The 23,791-nt window shown below is 37.6% G+C and overlaps 1 protein-coding gene across 2 annotated transcripts in view; it reads right to left on the bottom strand.

The window, feature by feature from the left end:
- Positions 1 to 21,040: 21,040 nt before the first annotated feature.
- LGSN (lengsin, lens protein with glutamine synthetase domain) overlaps positions 21,041 to 23,791 on the bottom strand; it is a 61,945-nt gene continuing 59,194 nt past the window's right edge. For both annotated transcript variants that reach the window (XM_032682929.1, XM_032682930.1), the window contains one exon: positions 21,041 to 23,696. In XM_032682929.1, the coding sequence (XP_032538820.1) occupies positions 22,497 to 23,696 (1,200 nt within the window). In that variant the 3' untranslated portion in view covers positions 21,041 to 22,496. The remainder of the gene's footprint in view (positions 23,697 to 23,791) is intronic.

Genomic DNA, 23,791 nt, shown 5'->3' with positions numbered 1-23,791 from the left:
TGCCATGGAATGCCTTTTGTAGTTGAAAATCTGAGTATTTGGAAAACAGGGTGATTTTGAGCCTTATTGTTTTGTTAATGTCTTGTCTGACATTTTTCCAGCAATGTGCAGTAGAGGATAATTTAACAGGACATGTATAATCTAAAAAGAAACACACTTTTTATTTGAATTGCCATTATTGATCACAATATCAGGTCTCCAGTCTGAATATATTTGGCTTCATAAGGAAAGTTGTCGTATCTTACATGTGTACTGGATAATTCAGTAATGAACAAGTGCTAAATAGAATTCTCTGGAGCTAAAATAGTACTGGCTGAGTTTTTACATATTGGTTTCAGCAATTGACTGTAATGGCATTATTCTTTTCATGCCCACATAAAATATACAGGTAGATTAGATGAGCAGAATTAATCTGTCCAAATGAAGATGCCTACAGTGTGAACATCTGAATGTCAGCTAGACCTTGTGGGATCTCTTTATGTTGAAAGGAGAGAAAATAGGTGTACTAGAGTACAATTAATTTAATGCTGAACTTGAAATCAGAAGGTTCAAAGCAGGTCAGGTGTATGAAAATCAAGGACTAGGAACCAGGACAACTAGGTTAGAGGTAAACATGCACACTGTGTACATCTAAGATGAGGTGACTGATATCCACTTCATACTGGAAGGACCAAGATTGATATAGTCCAGCCACATGTCTCAACTTCAGTGAAGTTGATGCCCAACAGAACTAGTTCAATGGAGAAAAGAAATTACTCAAACTAGCTCAGTCTGAATTCTGGGAGTTATTGATTCCCATAATACTCTTTTCATTGTTGCTTTCTTCCACAGATACACAAGAATATCCTCTGAGTTACAGAGTTTAATCAACTGGGATTATACTGATCTGCGGATTAGAAAATTGGAAAAACATGGAAAAATGTCTGAAAGCATCTTGGAACGTTTATGAAAAAAAAATAGAAGAAAGTAAAATTGCCAATGTGTCTATATAATGGTAAGCCTGACAGGATATAGAAACCCCTTTTCTCATTTAGATCTAATGAGCAAAGTCTTTTATGTCTGGCTAGACAAGGAGAAATTGCGACAGCGGAAAGAGTTCACATGTTCAGCAGAGTCACTGCTTACTAGGATAGGTAGCATCAAGTTCTGGGCTAAGTCTATGAAAAAGCTGGATGGAAACGATACAAGTAAGTACTGAACTCATTCACTGAAAAGGGCATCTCTATCTCAACCACTGAGGAGGGTTATGAATGTCTGATCTTGGCAGCAGCGATTCAGTTTGCAGTTAGCACATTCATGAAATATTGAGGATCAAAATACAGGTAAATACACTTTGGCTCCTAGGAGGGTAGGTTATGTCAGTAAATTGACACAGGAAACCATTCCCAATCTCACATGAGAAAGATATGTGTTAGCAGAAGATTTGATGTAAATTTCCTTAAGCAGAAATCCTACATCACTGTTCTACTTGCCAATCTAAAGGTTAGTGACTGAAATTCTTAACACTGTGTTAAATACTATGCTTTTTGGTTCAAGCAATTTCTGTTATGTGTCAGAAGTTAATGTGTGTGTGTGTGTGTGTGTGTGTGTGTGTGTGTGTGTATGTTTGTACACATGGTTATTTCAAGAGAACTATTTTGCTAAGAAAGCTGTAAAGGAAATTTTTGCTGGCAAACCCTCTGGAGGAATGTGAGGGGGTAAGCGTTTATACAACACTAATTAGTTCCACTCCTGTGCTGGGGTTTGTGGGTGTACTTCAGTGAATGAAGTCATTGATAAAGTGCTCCATAAAGCACTTTATGTTGTGCTGGGTTGAAAGCATAATGTGATATCACCAGGAACAGAAGTATACATGAGATTCAACTTTTCTGACGCACTCATTAGTGTGATTATTGCAAAAACTTGAATATGATAGACGCTGACCTGAGAATAAAAACTTTAGCAGCCATTTGTTGTTATCTTGCTCAATATCACAGTTAACCACATGCAAGCAGTGAGACTGTAAAATAAACACTTTAAAAACATACTCTTTTCATGAAACAACACAATTAAGCTCTCTTCTTTTATCAGCAAGAGACCATACTTCTACTACATGGCAGCCACATATAGATTTTCTTTTATGATAATCGAAAATAGTGTACAATGTGCAGAACCTACATAAGAAACATGAAATGTTCATTCCCCTTTTTCACTGAAGAGATGGGAAAGAGATGGAAATCCATCCTAATTTAGAATCTGCTTTTGTCTTCCTCAACATTTTGCACTCTGTGTGCTGTAACTCTTGCTTTAAAGCTTGTCAAGCTTGTTTACAGAAGCATCTCCCCAGAGTAAACAAGATAGCCAAAGCCAACCAGTTCAAAAGACAAGGAAGAAAAAACTCTCAAATGTACGATGATGCTGTTCTGTGGAGAGAACTTGGATTCCTTAATCACTCAGTATTGTTTCTCAGGGGAAAGTTTCTCATCTGTACCTTTTTTTCCCCCCTCTTCTTACCCACAGATAAAGGGTTCAGCCCCCTTGCCTTCTCACGCCTACCCTTTCCATCCTCCCCCAAGCAGGCAGTTCTGTAAAACACAAGAAATAAACTCAAAGGAGTGGGGGAAAAAAGAAACATAGTTACATAGGGACATTCCATTTTTCCCAAGCATTCCACTAATCATTTTTTTGGAAATGCCTACGTTTTGTTCCTTGTCCCTAGTTGCTTTCGTGGCCCTGTTGCAAGCTTTATAAGTTGGAGCCAAAGAGCAGGCCAGCTGACCAGGCAGAGCCTCATCTCCATCTGCCTCCTGCAGCCTCAGTCCTCCCTAAGAGAGATGGATTACTTAATCACAATTATATTGTGCCAGCTTTTTCCTTTGCAAGTGTAGTATCTTTTGGGAAAGAGACAATTACAATTTTAAAATAGAGCTGTTTGAAGCATTCTATTTAATTCAATAAAATGTAATGGCAAATGGTATTTTAAAATAACCTTCTTAAGATGGTATAAAAAAATCAATGAAAATCTATTTCCCTAGCTCAGTTGCATCATTAGAGAAGTTACACTTTTTGCATTCATATCTATGGGGCTTTATTGGTTTGATCCTAATTCAATCTTATACTATTCTTTCTTAAGGCAAGTAAGAAGGCTGACAAGGGAAGAAAAAAGACAAACCATTGCTATAAGGTCCCATAATCACATTTTACAAAAATATAGAGTCTCAGAACATAATGTTTAGTTTCAAATTTTTGTAAAATATTAGCTTACTGCCAAAGCAATAAGCTCTAATAATGAGAGAGGTCAAATTTCAAAAGTTATATTTTTCAGTGGTTAAATTACTTTTTTCTTAGTTGTTTTGTCAGGTAAGGCAAGAAGGTATATCAGACGTAAGATTTGAGCTGGAAATACCCTTATTTATATGAAGAAAGCTAACACATATAAGCTGTATCCTACAAAAAAAAAATAAAATTAAAAGGATAAAAAAACCTACCACTTTTTGTTTCCCTGTCCCCAGCATGGTATTCAACATATGACACAAAATGAACTTTCCAGCAGCATAACCCTCCCAGGTCTGAATTTGTGTTTGTTTACATTTTCGCACTAGTGCAGAGGAGCACCAAGTCTCCTGGCAGATATGACAGGTGTGTCATGCCAAGAGCTTTGCCGATACCCAAAGTCCCCTAGCTCTATCTAGTGGATGGAAAGGAGCATCTTGCTTTCCACATAAGAGCTGCTTAGTACTTTTTTTTACATATTTGACTGTAATATAAATACCTTCCCTTTTCATTTTGAATGCAGTTACACCTTCTATGAATTGATTCAGGAAACAGCAAAACTAGCTGTATTATTTTAGAATGCTTCTGTTTTGCTCCCCATGTAAAAATAATAATGAGATGAGTGTATAGAGAGAAATAGTATTTTTGTAAGTAACTGATATTATTGGACAAAAACAGGACTTTTTTTAGTCACATAAGTTCTTCTGTGGAGTTATAGAAGAATTTTTTATGTTTTGGATGAAACTAAATCTTCACCCAAAAATATTTTTTTCTTCATTTTCCCCCTCTTTTTTCCTTGCATTGCTAGTTATGGTTACGACTCTTTTGTTGTCAAAGATACTGTTTGCCTTCTCTTTACTCAGTCTTGCATAACTATCATAATGACAATAACACCAATATAATAAATAATATTTTTAAAATTTTCTTATGACAACTTAATATGGTTTTTTTCATAATTTTTATATATTATATCTATTAAAACAAAATTAAATGCAGTGGGAGAGGAAAATGTTTGCAGATGTCTATTAAGTAATAATAGTGTTTCCTCTTGAAACTTTCCTGTAAATCCAGCCCAGGCTTCCACCTACTCCTGCAAAGCCTTGTACAAGGAAGAAGACCTGTGTGTGGATTGCCAAGTTGGGAGCACGGCAAAGTTGGGCAGCACAGTGTAGCCCTCACTCTGGGCTCAACAGATGGCCAAAGGCCTGGCCTTTGGTAAGGGGGAAAGGTAAGGGGGAAAGACTTTGGTAAAGGTAAGGAATTCCTTCAAACCCCAAGGGAAAAAATCGCCTTTTTCATTAAATTTAAGAAAGTGGTTAAAATCATGTCCCCTCACAAAAGCAAGAGGAGTTCAATGAGATTTCAGGTGAGGTCCCTCTATACCTCCCTGAGCAATATACTCACTCATTTCTTAAGATACCTGTCAGAGTGAAGGATGTGAAAGGGTATTGTTGAGGTTTCTTTACCATTTCTTTGTTGTTGTCACACATTGCACAAGTTTAATGTATATTTAGGGTCTCCAGAATTAACTGATATTTGCCACATAAGCTATTTTTTAAGGTCTACAGGAAATCTATACTTGTGTTGAATGTAGCTGGAAACTTGTTTACTGAAGTGAGAAATAAGTCTTTGTCTTCCAAGAACTCTCGTTTAACTCTGCACAAAGTTTGGCCTTTACTTTTGATCAGTAAATCCCTCTATAGTTCAAACTTTCTCCACTACCAGAGCATTGATCTGCTGAAACATTTTAAATAACTTCCTTTAACTTCTCCACAGGAAGTCTTCCAATCTAGAAAAGGTTTGTTTGAGAAACCATCAACTTCTTGATGTATTGTCATGTCAGCAAAGGACCAGGGCTATAAAATCTTGGAAGCAGAACTACTCAAATCTAAATAAATTGGGATGATCTCAGGAAAGGAAAAAAGAAGTGAAAGGAAATGAAAGATCATTGCTCTAAACGCATCAGAAAAAGATATATTTTACAGCTGTAAGAAGAGGCATTCGTAAGTTACATACATTTTTAGTTGTGTAACATATCCATCTTCACTCCAACAAACTAAAATGCACCAGTGAAAATCTTTTTTCCCATTATAATTGTGTTTACACTAATATTTACAACAACAAATATTATAGAAAATGGTACTGCTAAGTATTGTGATTTTTTTAGTTAATATAGTAATTTTTGAGGTGAACTGGCATAGCTTTACAAAAATAGGCAAGCTTTACGTATTAAAAATATATATCATCTTTTTTAACATAAAAGTTTTTCTAACAAAGATACTCCTTCTTCTCCCAGGCTTCATACTCTCCAACCTGCAACTAGTATCACCATAACACAAAAAAGATTCTAGTATGGACCTAGCTTAAATCAGTACCTTTTAAATCTTCTTTTCCTAACATTTTTCAAAGTATAGACACCTTGAAAGGTCTTCTGGTAGAGATAGTGGTTCCACTAAAGCAAATTTTACCTTAATATCCTTAATCAGCTTTAGCAGATCTTGGTTTAGATCAAAGATCTTGATAGTCCCATGGAACAGCACATTTTGATTAATTTATTTTGAAACAGTAGACATATGCATCACAGTTTTCATAACATGTAATTCTACCCACAATCAATCTGAATAATTGCTGAAGATCAGAGATGAAACAACTCTCAAAGACGAGAAGAGGCAGTTTGGTTTAGTGTTTAGCTCTACACCACCCGAGTCTTATCATTAATTACTGTTTTTGCCTGAAGCTGAAGAGAATGTTAGAGGAAGTCTACTGAGAGCACAGTACTGTCTTGAGAGAGAATGCTTAGAAAAAATGTACTATAATGAAGATGTTATTATGCTGGGGGTAGGAACATCTCTGTTTTCTTTGGTGCAAGACAGTGATCCATCAGAATCATATCAATTCCAATATATAGTAATATTTTAATAAATTCTAATATTGATCTCTCCTATTAATATCGTACATGTATTCAGATGTTGTTGATTTAGCTTGTTGCCTAAATCAAAAAAATATACCCATTTACACAGTTGATATTATATAAGCAACAAGTTAATTTTAAAAGCCAGAATGAAAATAGGAATATTATCAGCATTTTGCAATTAAATATTTTCACAGTCAAAACTCTACAAAATGAGGAAGGACTGTGAAACTGGACACCTTAGAAACCTACTTTGATGAAAATTTTCAAAATTTCCAAGACTTTTTGTCCTTTGGTGAAATTCTGCAGAAAATCTAAAAACTCATAAATAGATAACAGTAATTTATTTTGCATAAAATGCCACTTAATTGAATCGTAACTTACATAGTTGCAACTCCACCATTGAAAATGATGAATGAACCCATCAGATTATTTCTTCTTCATTAGGAAAGAAAAAGAGTCTAAAAGCCTCTACAAATTCTGAGTCTTTTTGTTGACAACATGAAGTAGCTGTGCATAATGCGTAGATAGTGATTAGGCATTTATTTGATATACTGAAACACTGCTACCTAACAGTTTGCAGTGCATCAGCCTCCTGAATAGAGGCTCAAATATGATGTGTCCTTATAGACAAATTTTATTTGCACATTGTGAAAATACTGACTGAAAAACTCCCAGGGAAGTGAAATGCTTCCAGTCTTTAGCCAAAGTGTTTTCAGCATTTATTTCTTGGACCTTTATGTGACTATTCTTTATATTGCTGAAGGGCTATCATTTCACTCTCACCATGTTAAATTATATAAATAGCTACATAGATTGTAAACCATATATTTCTGCCTCTAAGTGCTATGTCTATTGCGCCTTGCCTATTAGGATTTAGTCATTACTAGAGATCATGAGCTTCATTTCCAAATTGTTTGTGACTGCAGTTTCTCTTGCTTGCCTCCAGACACACAACTGCAGACACAGTAAAAAAAACAACTGCATTTCTATACAACACTCCCTTATATCTCTTACTATCACTCTACTTCCAGTTGTAATTCCTGATTTGTAGACTGCTGCTACCGGCAGTCCGTCAATGCAAGTAATGAGTCATGCAGAGCAGTACAAAGTGCCAAGGCAAACAGGGGAAATCAGTTACACGCTCAAGAGTGCTGCAGCCAGGAAGGCAATATGTAGACTTTAGACAGTGGCCATATATCTGAGGCATAGCTGAAGACATAAGCCTTTTCTCTCTCATCTAGTCATAGCACAGCTGGCAAAGATAGAATTCGTGATGGGAACCCAGGTCATCCCAAGAGGGCTGTAACAACAAATCAACAAGAACAGACTGCCAAAGGGAGATCAGGCAAGAGGTCCCTGTTTAAAATATGCTAAATGAAAGGAGCAAGTGCATGGTAGGGACTAAATCCCTTGCATTCAAAAAGAAACAATTCCAAAGCAAGAAGGGAAAAGAAAGAAAGAAACTCTCTTTTTAAGGCTCAGTATACCACATGGAAGTTGATATATTGTATTGGCACACTTTTGAGTTGCAATTTATATGGAAAAACTAGTATGTTTGATTCCTCCCTCTCCTTAAGGCAGATGAATGTGACAGTGAAGGAACGGCTACCAGTGTGCCTCAGACATAGACATGGTCTCCAGGAATATGTCTAAACTGATAATTGCAAGAGGTCTTCTAGCCACCAGTACCTAGGCCACACCCTGTGTTGTCCTTTACTGGGATGAATACTGATCATAGATTAGTTTGGGTTGGAAGGGACCTTTAAAGGTCACCTAGTCAAACCCCCTTGCAATGAACAGCAACATCTGCAACTAGATCAGGTTGCTCAGAACCCTGTCCAACCTGATCTTGAATGTCTGTAGGGATGGGGCATCTACAGCCACTCTTGGCAACCTGTTCCAATGTTTCTCCACCCTCATTGTAACAAACTTCTTCCTTATATCTAATCTAAATCAACCCTTCTTCAGTTTTAAACCATTACTGTTACATTGATGTACACCAGCTTCCCCTCATCCTGCTTCGCCTTAGTTTCCGTGAGATGGAAACCTGGGCATCCTCTGCCAGAAATGAGCCAAAGCACATAATAATCTTTTCCCATTCTGGATGATCAAGGAACAAGACTCTTTTCCTCTTAATTCTTGTAAACACAAACATACAGATGAGTCATGGCTCATATTTACTTACCTTTCAACAGGAAAAATATAACCTACTCTACCAGTAAGCAGAAAAATCACTCCTCATCACACCTCTGACAGCATTACTGTGTCAATAATGCAAAGATTACAGATGGTATTTGTTCCCCGCTATTTTTGGAGACATCGGCTTCCCCTCAGTGGTGAACAGCATAAAAGACAAGAGTCTATACCACAAAGGGTGAGTATGACAAAGTCTGTCCTTCCTGAGAGCCATCAGTTTCAGTAGACTCATCTGATTGTGTATCCTGTTTGCTGTGCAGAGGAGAACAACTAAGTAGATCATATATGAAGATCAAATTAGGGGCTGAACTGTTGGGTTAAATTTTGTTATCACCTGTACTCACAGAGCAGCTCTACTTGTTGGTGGATTTAAGCTGACATAAAACGAGGGTAAGTACAACAAGGGGCAAGTCTCCAAACACTAAGGAGTCTTCCCACTCTTTAGGATAGTATTATGTAAAATGAAGGCATTCAGGAGAGGATTTTGAAATGGAAGGGTCTGAAAAATAGTGCCTCTAGATTTTCACAGTATAAGGTCCAATATGGAAAAGCTGACATTGTAGCCTACTATGTCAGGAATCATGTTTAAAGCATCAGATGAGCTAAAATAAATCTTATTAAAGCTAATAATTTCTTTCATTGTTATTATTTACTCAGCAAAATAATGTATCGATTTTGAAAAAGCAGAATGAGAGGGGTTTTTTCCACTTCTGTCTTTAAAAATGTAAAATCTTACAGGGCAACAGTTTAAAGAGGTTAAAAGGTATCTGGTAACCGAATGCTGTGATTATTTGGGGTCATTGCACTAATATAAATAAGATTACAGATATCTCACTGAATGTAAGATTTGGTTTCTGTAAGAATCTTATTTTTTTTTCTTTTCTCCATGTTTAAATTCTTAACCTTAGTGTCTATTCAAATTGGGTTTAGAATTAAATACACATAGATTGTGTCTACACTATAACAGGTGAAAGAAATGGTGGGGTTTTTTTAACAAAACTGCATTTGTGTCAGAGAGAACTAAAAGATATCTTTGTCTGCATGATGTAGAGAGAAACGGCTACGTAGTAACTCATCCAAAATCCCAAATAAAGATAGAAAATGTAGTCAATTATTATGCCCTTAGTTGGCAGAACAGCTCTTAGCAGAAGAAATGATACACAAGAGTAATGAAAAAAGGATATTTCAAAACTTTTTAATTTTACATAACCCATAACAGAATAATTAATTATAAATGTGGTAATTAATAGCTCTGATTTTGACTGGTATAAGAGAACACGTAAATATGAAAAAGTTCTTTTCTTGCATGGGAGAAATAAAGTATGTTTACAACACAGTGATTCACAGACAGAAGGCTAAGAAAATACTAATTTTATTTTTCTTCTTTCCAAGACAAGGATACAGCAAAACAGAAGGAAATTAATGAGAATAAAAATAATCTTGAAGTTTTTTTCTGTCTTAGTAAGTGGCAATTAAATTTTATGATTTTTTTAGGCTTGGTGCTATGCTGTTTAATTATCCATTTCTTCATGTTCCCATTTCCACTCATAACATTGCTGTAGGAAAAATATTTTCATGGCTCTGTTCCAAACAGTCTCACTTGAATAATTTGGTCTTACTAAAAAAAAGTACATAGATATTAGATAGTATTTTAAATTTTGCAAGTCAGCAAGAAACACTGCAAAGTTAAACCTCAGACTAATTTTTTCTATTAACCAAGAATATTTAAAATAAAAGTCTTGTCTGTGTTCAAGACTCTTGGAAGTATACTCATAGCCACCAGAAAAACCAAGCTGGATACAAATGTGAATGCCATCAAATATGTGAGTCTTCTCTCTTAACCTCTGAAATATGGCCAGTAAAACCAGCAAAATACCCAACTATATTGTCTCTCAACTAGATCTCTCAAATAAGAAATAAATTTCATGGGAGCTTTTGGGAAACAGTTGCTTCAGAAATTGTATGCTGTATTCTGAAATTTGGTAGATGAGCATCTTACCACAATGTCAGGTTGCACAGAACTGCTGGGATAGTCATCTACTTAATGAGACAAAATTAAGATGATGCCAGTGTTTTACTGTCAACTTGGATGTGTGTGTTTTGGAGTTTCCTAGTCGAATTTAAATTTGATTATCTAAATATTTTTTGCCCTGTAAATAAGATGTGATGTGGTAGAAGCAAACTATGTGAACTTTACTCCCATTTATTTTGCTCTGAGTTGTCCCCGCGCCGCGCGGAGCGGAAGCCCCTGCTGGGAGAGGGCTCCCGAGCCTCTAACCTCCTGGCCGGGACCCTCTGCGGCCGGGGGCCGTTCCTGCGGCGGCTTGGGCATGTCCCCGCGCCGCGCGGAGCGGAAGCCCCTGCTGATGATTTTGCTCTGAGTTTATGGGCATTTATCCTGTGTATGGCTCTGTCCAAACTCATTTTTAGTATAAATTATGATGTATGGGGAATCTACACTGTTCTGGATCCAGCAACCCAAGAGAGGTGAGGCTGTCACAGCTTCATTGCGTAAGTCCAACATGCACACAGAACACACATATACACCTCATAGGTACTCCTGAAACAGTCCTGAGAGGGGCCCAGTCAGAGTGTTCCTTCCTCTGAATACTTAATTTGTGTTCCCACATGCTGAGGGGCTCTATTCTTCTCTGGGGTTGTAGAGACAGGCTCATGGTAAACTGATGGATCCTGAGATTACCCAGAACAGGGTATTATTTGGGGTTCCCTCTAGGTACCATTACTTCTCTGTGTTTCTGTGTGTACAGACAAGCTTTTGTGACATAACATACTGATGCTGGTGCTCACACAAACTAATTTTGTGTCTAGTAGTTGATCAGCTTCAGGAAATGCCACACTGAGAATGTGCAGAAAGACAGAAGAGTTTGCCTTTGGGATTATCTTTGACAAAGCTGATGTTTCAATACCTCTTTCCATTTTGTTTCCATAAGGTCATGATTTTATGAAGCAACCAGTTTCCAGCTCACACAGTGCACCCAGAGAGACACAGCACCCTCTGCTATCACAGAAGAGCAAAAGTTGACCTCTGTCTTATCCCAAGATTTGTGGTTTCAAAGAGCAGGTAAAATGTAAGGCAGATATTGTGTGAATAATCAACTGGTTTCAACAAGACAAAAGAGATTTTGCTTTGCGTGCTGCCATTTTTGAAGGTGCCCAATGCAGTGCATAAATGGAGAATATATCTCATACAAGCGGTATGAGCTGCATGGTCAGTGCTGACAGGATCAATGTTACCCTGCTATCAGGATAAGCAGGGTAAGCAGCCAGTAATAACATCCACTTCTCTTCATTAAAGCACCAAGGTGGATAGTGCAGACCTTTCAACCATATGCTTCCCTCTGAGCAAGTAACCCAGACCCACAAAAGCAACCCACTAATACTTTGTGACATCTCAAGACTTAACAAAAATGATACCAGATGACATTGGTATTTCCTTTGTCATTCCACACAACTCCTTCTGAAATCAGCACTGAGCGTTTGGTTTAAATGGTACAACAGGAAAAATGACAGAGATGTTGCCGGCATCCAAAATTCTGGGCATACCGAAGACTACCCATAGGCTCCAAGAAACAGCCTGTATGGTTTCTAGGTTTTAACAATATATTAATCCCTTTTATTCCTACATGAGAATGAACTAAACTAAACAACCTATAGATCCATTGATGCTGCAAGTGACTTTTGCTGAGTCCTGATCCAAATGACAGGCTACACTGTCTTTTCTGGAGTCAAGCACATAGGCAGGGGGATTACAGCAGCATTTCAACTGCAAGGTCACACCCATGGGACAGAGCAAGGATCTTTGGACTTCTCAGATCCATCAGAACTCAGTTGAAGCAGCAGCTGAGCAGATGGAAAACTGCCATCTGCCAGATGCCATTGTAATACCAGCCTTTTTTCTTTTTGATGAGTTAAGATAGATTATACATTGGTCCTATAGCACGCAGTGACTCTTCCAGATCTTAGAGTCAGACCTTTATTAAAATGACAGGTTAATTCATCACTTAAGCCTACAGTAACTCCAGAGAAGCCAACAATTAGGCTGAGTGACCACTGGTCTATATGTGGCTTCTATAATTAGTATTCTATGTCTCAGTGCAATGATATCATTTGACACTGCTGGTCATGTGTACTTCAAGGTCAAAAACATTCTCTGAGTGGGGAAGCTCCATCAACATGCTGACCTTCCCAAAGCTTCGTAAGTCATCTCTAAAATAACTTCTACTTGGAAACTGCCTCTAGAGACATCCTTCATAACCATTTCTTCATGGTGGTTCATGTGCCAGGTATTCAGTTGGATGAAGGATGAAGCCCTTTGCCTGAAGCAGCCATATGATCTCTTTGTTTACATTTTCCCATGATGAACAACAGCTTTTCTTTCTTCTGGGTTTATTGATGACTGTACATCTGCATGAATGTTCCCTTTTCCCTTCTAACCCTCAGCACACCATATGCAGAGTGCAAACAGTTCTGTATGCATACATCCTTAAGAGCACTTGCCACAGTTTTCAGCGAAAATATTAGGAAAAGAAAATGCCACAGTGATCTGAAGCTACTCATCAAAACAAAACTAAAGTAAGTTTTAAATGGATGGTTTTGCTGAGTTTCCTCTGAATGCTGTTTTGTTTAGTGTCTACTGAAGACTACACTGAATGGGAAAGTATCCCCAAAAGAGAAGTGAAAGTTACTTTCAGCTATTTACTTAATAAATGCATATGCTGCTAAGGCAACATACAGAGTCTCGGGATTAGTTCATCCTCACTGTCAAGCAAGGTCAGTAGGTCAGCAGTGATGAAGCAATGTGCAGAATACCTACACTAAACAGACCACCTCACTGCCTTTTGATATTTAAAATTCTTTTGTTAATATGTCCCTGCGTGTTGCAAAGCTATCAGGTTTCCAAGCAGAATTGTGAGCATCCCAAAGGAAGCACAAATTTGAATCAGCAAAACGTGCCCACATTCCTTGTACACCCTCAAAGTCAAATTGATTTACCATTTTCCTTAACTTTACCAGTCAATGACAGATACCCCCATATCACTACAGCAATAATAATGATAGCCCAAATAAAGCAAGGTGCTTGATGGGCCTTGCTATAACTTAGTGATTTATTGTATATTACATGGGAACTTAAAGGTGAACCCTATTATGAATCTCCATGATTTAGCACATATTACAGAGAAGCTTAGCATGTAATTCAGTTGTAAATTTATATTGATCTGCTGTACAATATACAGAACCTTATGGTGTAGCTTCATTGTGAGATTTTTCTTTCTCATTTCCGATATCGTGCAGCTGTGACTGTAGCTCCAGTGTGAAATGCTCTGATTTACAGGGGGCACAGGCGACCTCACTGTGAGACTCTGCTGTGAACCTTTCATGATGAGCTCACTGAGTCTTGCTGGAGCATAGGCTGGACTTTAACAACCCACTGATGTTGCCACGTGCCAAAGTATGTTCAGCCAATGAAATATCTAGATATAAAAAACAGTCTCCAGAGCACAGATTCTGGATTAAAGCACATTTGCTTCTAATCCAGCCACTATGACACCCTATAGGTGTCGTACAGAAAAGATAATTTTCTCCAAGACATTTAATGCCCAGGCTTACTCAGTATGCTATGTGTGCCTCACATCCTCCAGTTCCCAAAACCCTCAGACTTGTCTACCTTTTCCACAAAACTCCTAGTATTATCAAGACTACACATCATTAGTTCCCCCTCCAAAAACTCCAAGATTTTTAGCTTATGCACTGTCTTTCACCTAGGTTTGTCTTGGGCCAGGAACATAAGTATTCAAATAGCAGTTTGTGGTGGGTTGACTGTGATCAGCAACCAAGCACCCCACAGCCACTCACTCACCAACCCTTCCATCAGGATGGTGGAGAGAATTGAAAGAGCAAACACAAGAAAAACCCATGAGTAGAGATAAAGACAGTTTAACAAGTGAAGGAAAGAGGAAATAAACCTCCAAGTGATGTAAAGACAACCACTCATCAACTCCCACAAGCAGATCCATGTACAGCCAATCTCCAAGCAATCTCTACTTCGAAAGACTACTTCCCAGTTTTTTTGCTGAGCACAGTATCATATTGTATTGTACATGATATTGCTTTGGTCAATTTAGGCCAACTGTTGCAGCTCTGTCCGCTCCCAATTTCTTGCTCACCTCAGCCTACTTGGTGGAGACACAGAGTGAGAAACGGAGAAAACTTTGATGCTGTCTAAGTCCTGCTTAGCAATAGCTAAAACACTGGTGAGTTACCAACACCGTTTTACTCACAGATCCAAAACACAGCACTGTATGGGCTTCTGTGAAGAAAATCAACTCCATCCCAACTGTTGAATAGTGTCTAAGAAAGCAGATTTCAGTAAGGTTGTCCTTAGCCTTAACTTCGGGAACTTAAACAATACAGTATAGAAAAGAATGTAATCTTTTATTTACTCTTTGGAGACTTTTATCTCTTGCCACTGAGTAACCAGTGGTGCTGTAGGAGCTAAGATCCTAATTGGGGTGTGCCACTTAATGCCTAAAATTCAGTGGGGTGAGTCTGTGCCCAACAGCTTTGGATTCAATTTAATATTTTACAGAAAAATCTACACACTCTACACCCTGTAGAGTGTGCATGGAAAAGACACAAAAAAAGCGTAATGTATTAACTGCAATTCTGTAAGTGGTGGCAGGTTACATCTCAGGTATACTGTAAGCCACACAAAACCCCAAACCAAAACAAAACAAAAAAAAGAGGGAAAAACTAAGGACATAACTTTTACCATGAGGGAATATCATAGCCAGTGTGAGAGGGTATAAGGCTCTATTTGTGGATGTTGTTATGATGAGAGCTTAGTGTCAGCAAAGAAATCAAAAAGCACTCTGAAATTACAGATTAAATTGAGCAATTGTTATTGTATACCTTCAATCAAAAAAAATTGCTTTGTAGTTGCAAACTCATCCAAGTGATTTCTCACTTTCAACCAGTCATTCTTCATCCAGGATCTGGTCTGTTTTTCTCAGGTGATGAATTAGAGCTTGCACAAAGCGCTCTCACTTGGTCAGCCCTCTTCACATCTTTCTACCATTACTCAGTATTAATGCACATGTTTAGTGGAATTCCTTGCAAATAGTTCCTGTCCTCTACTTCATTTACTGCCATGCCCTGAGACCACATTTGTATGTTTTCCACAGATGGTGTTATTAAAATCTGTCAAAACAGCAGAGTTTCAGAGCAGCTAAATTAATGCTCTTTAACAACCTTGCATGAACAACTTTATTTCAAGCATTTGAAGAATTGGGACATATTTAAGCCTTTCAGTTAAAAAAACAACCAAACAAACAATAACAACAAAAAAAGCCCTCCATGAGGATGTTGCAAAGAAAGGTTTGGAGGACAAGGATTGTTAAGACTCGAATATTGCAACTTTGGGAAGAAATTCGGTGTGAGAAAAATGTGAGTTGTGATAGAAGACTTGCAGGGCAAAGCCATATAGATATATGTAATCAGAATCACTGAAAAATGGCTATCCCATGTGCTGACTGATATTTAGAAGGTTTGTCTAAATTCCATTAATTCAAAGTCTGGGTAAAGTTATGTTTCTGCTCAGAAATAAAAAGGTGGTTGGAATAGATGTGTCTAGGGTGTGTTTATTCACTATGTATTTATGATTTTCTTGCAGCAGATATGAAAAAAATGACACAGCAGTATAGGTGAAATAGGAATCCCTATAAGCAAGCAGACTTCCCAAAGTACTTAAATAAGACGGAAATATGAAAAATATTTCAGTAATGGTCTACATTAAATTACAAAAACTGAAGACTTCCATTAAATGATTTGTGCTTTTGTTGAAATGTTATTTAAGAATACATAAAGATGATACACATACACATTAATATAGATACAAGCCTTTTACATTAAGATTTAGATGGTGTTAGCAAGAATGAAAACAATATTTTGAGTCTCACACTGCATCCTTTACCTGAAAAGGCCATGCAAATGTAATAGTTAATTAAGCTTAACTAAGCAAATGACAAAGATGTGCATTAAATTTCAGCTGCCACACTATCTTTTTTTAAAAATGTTGTAAGTACATATATAAAATGCGTGGGTATATTTTAATGGAGTGTCATTCAGTACATAGAGAGCTTGAGATCCCAGAGGAGCATTGCACAGTGCACTGCTGCCCTCTGGCTGGAGCCTGGAAGAAGAGAATCTGAATATTCACTTGGGTGTGTGGTATCAGCAGCTTGACATGCTAGAGAAATGTTGATTAATAAATCAAATTCTCTTTTCATATCTCTCAAAACCTGAAGCCTGATTAGGGGCATGATGTTTCCAAACTGAAAATAAGCTATTATATGGAGGGCTCTGTAGCCTTTGTGTTATTTTTATCATCCCATATCACTAAATAGATCAAGACATGTTGTGAACAAGGAGTGTGAGGTACTGTTCACTGCATACATTCAACATCAAATTTACCTGAGCAATGATAGTAAAGTGTTTCAATACGTTTTCACTTTTTCATTACATGATGTGACTAACTGCAGCTGTAAGCCAGCTTTTCTGATGGTTTTGCTAGTCTATATCTTCTGGTCTGTCTTCTTCCTGCATACAGTCATTATTGATGATTTCTCCTGTTAAAAATAATGCGATTTGGCTATTGTTTTATCTTCCAAAATAGAAAAAGTATTTTCTTTTCCTACAAACTCATGAGCAAAGTCTAACACTGTTTCATGATCACACAGAAACATGAGACCTCAACAAACAAGGAAAATTAGCCACCCTATTATACCTGTTAACATCATGCAGGTACCAATCAGGATGTACAGTCTTGGTATATCATAAAATACACTTTGGAGTCTCCTACCAAAATGCTACCACTTTCCTAAGACATCTACCAAATGTAGGTACTGGTTTCATTCTCCTTAACACTATGAAGTAGTTCAGACTGTCTTATCTCACCTTCCTTAATAAAAACCTGCTGTTCTGTTCTAACTGCAATGGATAGGAAGAAAAGATAATATTCTGCTCCTTAGCTACATCTTTTACACACCTGAAAACCATTTACTGATCTGCCTCTTCTTAGAAATTGCTGAGCTAGTGAAATGTACTCAACCCAGATGCCGCTCTGAACAAGCATGTACTGAGTTATTCACATCCTTATCTTAGTGTATTATGTTGCATTTACTCTTGTTCAAGTACATATTTTTTCCAGAACATTTCTGAAAGTTGTTAACACCATTTTTTTCTTTGTATCTTGTTCTCTGACATAAGTAGTGAAAACAACAACCACCATCACCACCCAAGTCAGGTGTTTTCAAGGACAGTATTCTTTTCTAGAAAAAAAAAGGTATTTCACTATTTTGAGGGAATGTTTTAGGAATGTATTAGGACAAGAGGGCATGGCCTTAAGCTGCACCAGGGGAGGTTTAGGTTAGACATTAGAAAGAAATTCTTTACAGAGAGGGTAGTCAACCATTGGAATGGGCTACCCAGGGAAGTGGTGGATTCTCCGTCCCTGGAGGTTTTTAAGATGAGGCTGGACGTGACACTTAGTGCCATGGTCTAGCAACTGTGGTGGTAGTGGAACAAGGGTTGGACTTGATGATCTCAGAGGTCCTTTCCAACCCATCTGATTCTATGATTCTATGATTTAATGATTATTAATGGTATTGATCAAAAACCTTAGCTAGCCTAGCAACTGTTTATTTACCTGCATATATTGAATTGCAAACTTCCATGATACCTTTAACATGCTGGCATTGCAAAAGGTTCCTTCCAGAATGTTAAATGGCTTACGAGTTTATAGAAATGCTCCTTGTAATTCTTCTGTGCTATGGAACCAAAGTCTAGCACTGAAAAACATGTAGAAAAAGCAGTCCTGGTGTAGTTCAGTGTCAAAAGTAGTACCTGTTTGTCAACAAAGATATAAATATCACAGGATCACAAGATCTTTTAGGTTGGAAAAGACCTCTGAGATCATCAAGTCCAACCTTTGACTAGTCACTAGATCAGAGAACTGAGGGCCACTTCCAGTTGTTATATATATATATATATATATATATATATATATATATATATGCTTAAAGCTGAAAAGATTAAAGGATGCTATATTAATATCAGAAAGTTCTTATACAAAGCTTTTCAACATCTGACTGTAATATACAACCAGTAAGTCTGCTTCATAGGGGACCTTACTTAAATGCCTCTGTGCAAATGTACACAGCCTGGGCAATAAACAAGAGGAGTTAGGGCTGTGCATATGCCTGTAGGGCTATGACTTTACTGGTATCACAGAGATATGGTAGGATGGTTCCTATGACTTTTGTAACAGAAATACTATGATTGGTATGGGCTTAATTACATACAAAAACCTTTGTGTGCAAAAGCATCACAAGAAGGACTTGGAGCTGTTTGCTGAAGAGAAGCTCAACATGACCCTACACTTGCAGTGCAGAAAGCCAACTGCATCCTGGACTGCATCAAAAGAAGCGTGGCCAGTGGTCAAGGGAGGTGATTCTCTCCCTTTATTTAGCTTTCATGAGACCCCACCTGGAGCGTTGTGTCCAGCTCTGGGGCCTCCAACGTAAGAAAGGCATGTGTGGGAACAAGCTGAGTCAGCCCCACACTTGCATTTAGCTGATGAGAACCAACAAAGGAGGATCGACTGGTGTTTTGACAGAGTGCTGTGTTCTCAGAGCTGAATACTGCTTAACAGTCTGCATGATCTGCATGGTTTTCTCATGGCTGAAAACAGTCACAACATGATATGAGCGTGAATGTGTGGGATCAAACACCAGTTTAGAAAGATCCTCGGAATTCTGGTTAACTAAAAGACACCACCAGGTGCTGTTTAAAAAGAATATGAATAAAACAGAAAGGCAGAAAGAGATCTGGGGAGAATATCGAAAACAGAATCATGGTGTGTGCAGCCTCATTTTTTCACTGCCTATAGGCATGGATCTCTTAGAGTAAGTCCAGAAGAGGCCATGAAGATGATCAGAGGGATGGATTGCCTCTCCTATGCAGACAGGCTGAGAGAGTTGGGACTGTTCAGCCTGGAGAAGAGAAGGCTCTGGGCTGACCTTATAGCCCCTTCTAGTACCTGAACCGGGCTTACAAGAAGGCTGGGGAGGGACCTTTTACAAGGACATGGTGGAATGGCATCACACTGAGAGGGGTTAGAATAGATATTATGAAGAAATTCTTTTCTGTGAGGGTGGTGAGGCACTGGAATAGGTTGCTCAGAGAAATGTGAATGCTCCATCCCTGGAAGCGTTCAAAATCAGGTTGGATAGGGCTCCAAGTAAACCCAGTCTAGTGGAAGGTACCTCTCCCATAACAAGAGGTTTGGAATTAGATGATGGTTAAGATTCCTTTCAACTCAAACCATTCTACGGTTCTATGATTCTATGATCCCGGAAAATCATCAGGATCTTATGCAAAAGTACAGATCTGAAATGTCTTTTTTTTTAAAATTTATGACACTGCACATGTTTACATTATCTAATTAGCAATGCTCTAGACACGGATCTCAGACCTGCAGAACAGTGAAGAGTATTTTCAGACAGCACTTGAGGACGAAATGTTAGTGATACGACAGTCAACAGCAATTAACTTCAGTAGAGCAGTACCAAGTAGTTATCTTTTTCTTATTGCCTTTCTAAGGAATATGTATAAAAATTTGGTTGGAGATGCACGCAACTTTAAAATTTCATAACTGCTTATATTGAAAGTAATGGGTTTTTGTTTATCCACAGAGTTGGAGTTATTTTATTTTTATTATATAGAATATATTTGGGAAACAGTATTGAACAACATATTGACCAAAATTTGGGATACACCAGCTTCAAACTGCATTTGTGAACTTTCTAGTTAAAAAAAAAAAGTATCTTTTTTCCAGAAACATTTAATCCATTTAATCATATAGTCACTGTCTTTTTAGAGTCTATGTCATTGAGTACTACATGTAGACTTATTGATTTACCTTATCTTGCTATAAAATAACATGTAAAAATCTGGTCTAGAGAGTTGGATTTTTTTTGTTTACAAATAATGGCTTTCTATGAATCTAATCAGGTAGTTGGACATATACAGCAAGAGGTTTAGGTCTGATGTTATTTCTTCAATGCTATGATAAGAAAACAATATGGATAATACATGTAGTGTATGTAATAAACTTTGTGTTAATTATATTCAGTTATAGGAGTTCATTATATATTATCTCTTTAAAAGTGACTATACACACTGACAGATAAATATAAATCCATGACAAGTGACAAAATGTCTTATAAACCCAAAACTAGGAATAGGTATTAATCTGTGTGACTGCTGGGACTAAATAATGAATATGGTAAGCAGGCTGTCTGAGCAAGGAAATAATTTTTATGTTTGTCTTCTGCCAAAAGTTTGTGAAAATGAAAGTGGGAAATAAACAGAATGAGAAGACAGAAGACAGATTTCCAAAGCCCCTGAAGAAGTGCCAATGCTGCAAAAGAGAAGCATTTTTTTCAGAATGGGAAGTTCTGTTTGACTAGACCTGGCCAATGCAAATCAGCATGTATCAAACAAAAACAGCCCCAATCTGGGGCATGCAAAAAAGGGGCAGGTAAGAGGGAGAAGCAAATCCACACACCAATCACAGATTGAGACAAGGGAATTTATTCATCGTGTTTCCTTAAATTATTTATTTCCTCTTGCCACCTGAGTATAAAATGAGTTCTTCTTTGGAATCACACAAAAAGCTTTAGCACACCACGTGTTACATTTCAAGTACAATACTATGTAGGGGAAAAGTGGAAGATCCATCAGTAGGCAACTATCACATTTCTGTTCAGACTTTCCTAGTTCTGCAAATTGACAGAGGCATTGACTGAATCTTTTTTTCATTCCGTTGATGACCAAACCTTTTTGCTCACAAAGTCCTACACATAGATCAAAATACTGTGACAAGATAAAGAACATCAGAAATCACTGTTAATGTGGAAGTGGGGTATGAAACAAGGTTTATCTTTAATAATAAAGGAAGACAGCAGCAACAGTAACAAAAACAAAGATTAAATTTAAATCCCACCTCTTGCCATTCCAAATAAATTATTTTTCTCTACACCAGCTGTCATTTTTAATTTTAGGGTGGGTCTTCTCTTCCTCTGTTTTAACCACAGTTTGTCAGTCTCTGAATGTGCATCTTCACTCTTTCTTTCTGGTTTTAACCTCTTTCTGTCCCGTTCTTCACAGTCATCTTCTTTATGCCTGATAAAATCAAGTTTTCCAATAAAGCACAGTTTAAGCTCTAAATTCTCTACCTTCTCTACCCTTTTTTTCCTCATTTGCCATTCAGCTCTGAATTAACCCATTAACTATCAAAACAAACAAAATACTAGTTCATTTTTTATTGCACAGTGGCGTGACACTGCTGCCTTTCTATGAATTATTCCCTCTTCAAGCCACCATTTGATTTCTTTTGGTATCTTTATTAACTGTAATTCTTGTGAATTTCATTCAGCAGTAGAATTCATGATGTATAGATTATTTTATAATCCTTTGTGCCTTTTTTATTTATGCCCACTAAGATACTGATTAATGGCTCTCAGGTTCTGCAGTTTAAGTTCTTTGCCCTTCTCTCTACTATGTTCATTGTTCTAGCCTATGTTTTAAATGAAACTCAGATTCTTCTGATTTAGCAACCTATCAGCTACTGAACAAGCTGGGATAAATCCCACAACCATGCTGAACAAGAAATTCCCCTCCTTCCTCAGTTATAAACCTCACTTCCTTCACTATCTCCGTTACTTCCACTTTTCTGCACATTATGGAGTGTTGCAGTTGTATAGTTGCTATTCTCCATTTCACCTTCTCTTTTTTTCTTTCCAACAGCAGGTCTGTTCAAAAAAACCCACCTGTTTTTTAAAAGCCTGTTAATGTTATTTCATTAATATATCAGCTTTGCACTACCATGAATTTACAAGGACAATAAGGTGTAATCACCATGTAATATACAAAGGAGGGGGAAAAAAATACCAAATCATTAAACCCCCCATTTTTAAATATATTTACTAATTTCAGGAATCTTAGCCATTCACTGTATGCATTTACACAGCACCACTACAAAAGAATGCTCCTTCTAAATAAAATACCCCAGGCATTTATTCCTTTCACTATCCATTTCTTCAGTTTCTAACTCATAATGTTTCATGGCAACAAAGTATCGGATAAAAGTTTCACCTAATGCTTCCTTAATGCAGGAGTCTTTCTCTAGTGCAACAAGAGCGTCTTCTAGTTTCAGAGGGACTGAGGAATGTTTCAGATCACCAGTGTGATTTTCTTCTTCGAGCATATCATCATACCTAAGTCCCCTCTTTACTCCATCTAGACCTGCAGCAATAGTAGCAGCAAGGACTAGGTATGGGTTTGCTGCAGCAGAACTTAATTTATTCTCTATGTGAGTGCCTTTTCCACCATGACATTTGACATTAAAGGCACAACTGTTATCATTATATGCCCATTTTGCATTTACAGTCTCTTTTGATTCTTTACTGTATTTGGAATAAGGCTTACGGCAACTGGTGGTAGGAGCCATCAAGCAGCTGATAGCTGCTGTGTGTGCCAAGAGACCTGATAACCAATTTTTTCCAAGCTCTGTTAGCTCCTCAACTCCATAACCAGCAGAAAACAAATTCTTCTGGCCATTCAAATCCCATAGGCTATGTGACAGAGCCCCTGAATTGTAGAATCCTGATTCTGAGAAAAAGCTAGCTACATAGTTATACTTCTTAGCCACCTCTTTAATGCCTGTTCTAAATGTGAAGGCACTGTCAGCAGCATCTATGCCAAATGCTGGATGAAAAGTGATCTCCATTTGCCCAGGCCCACTGGAAGAAGAAAAGCTTTCAATGTTGGCACCAGCATAATACATTCCTTCAATGAGCTCCTGAATGAAAGTCTGGTCATGGTTATTTAGTATTGTAGCTGCAGGAAAGGATATTGTCTTTGAATTTACAACCTCAGTAATACCATAAATACAAAATTCATAAGTGAATGCAGACTGCAGAGAAAAACCATTGTCCTGAAGCTGGCTCAGCTGTTTCTTGGCAATGTGCCTCGGTGAGGTCATTAGCGGGTTGCCCAGCACAGTGAAGGAATCACATATCACTCTTGCAGTCTGCTCAGTCCAGGGTAGTATTCGAAACGTTGATAAATCAGGATTCAGAATTATGTCACAATTAAAATTGGTTGCATTTATGTAATCTAATTCATTATCTTTAGGATTCAGCGTCAGCTCAAGATAACTTCTGGGCATGGCAACACCATGAATTGCTTTTTCCTAAACACAGAGCAGAATGACATATTACCAAAAGAGCTCAGTGGTATTTTTATATATGTAAAATATGTAAAACTCAGACTCTCAGCAAGAACAAC

This window comes from Chiroxiphia lanceolata, chromosome 3, assembly GCF_009829145.1.
Source record: "Chiroxiphia lanceolata isolate bChiLan1 chromosome 3, bChiLan1.pri, whole genome shotgun sequence".
Taxonomy (NCBI): domain Eukaryota; kingdom Metazoa; phylum Chordata; class Aves; order Passeriformes; family Pipridae; genus Chiroxiphia; species Chiroxiphia lanceolata.
This window is presented reverse-complemented; position numbering and strand designations above follow the sequence as displayed.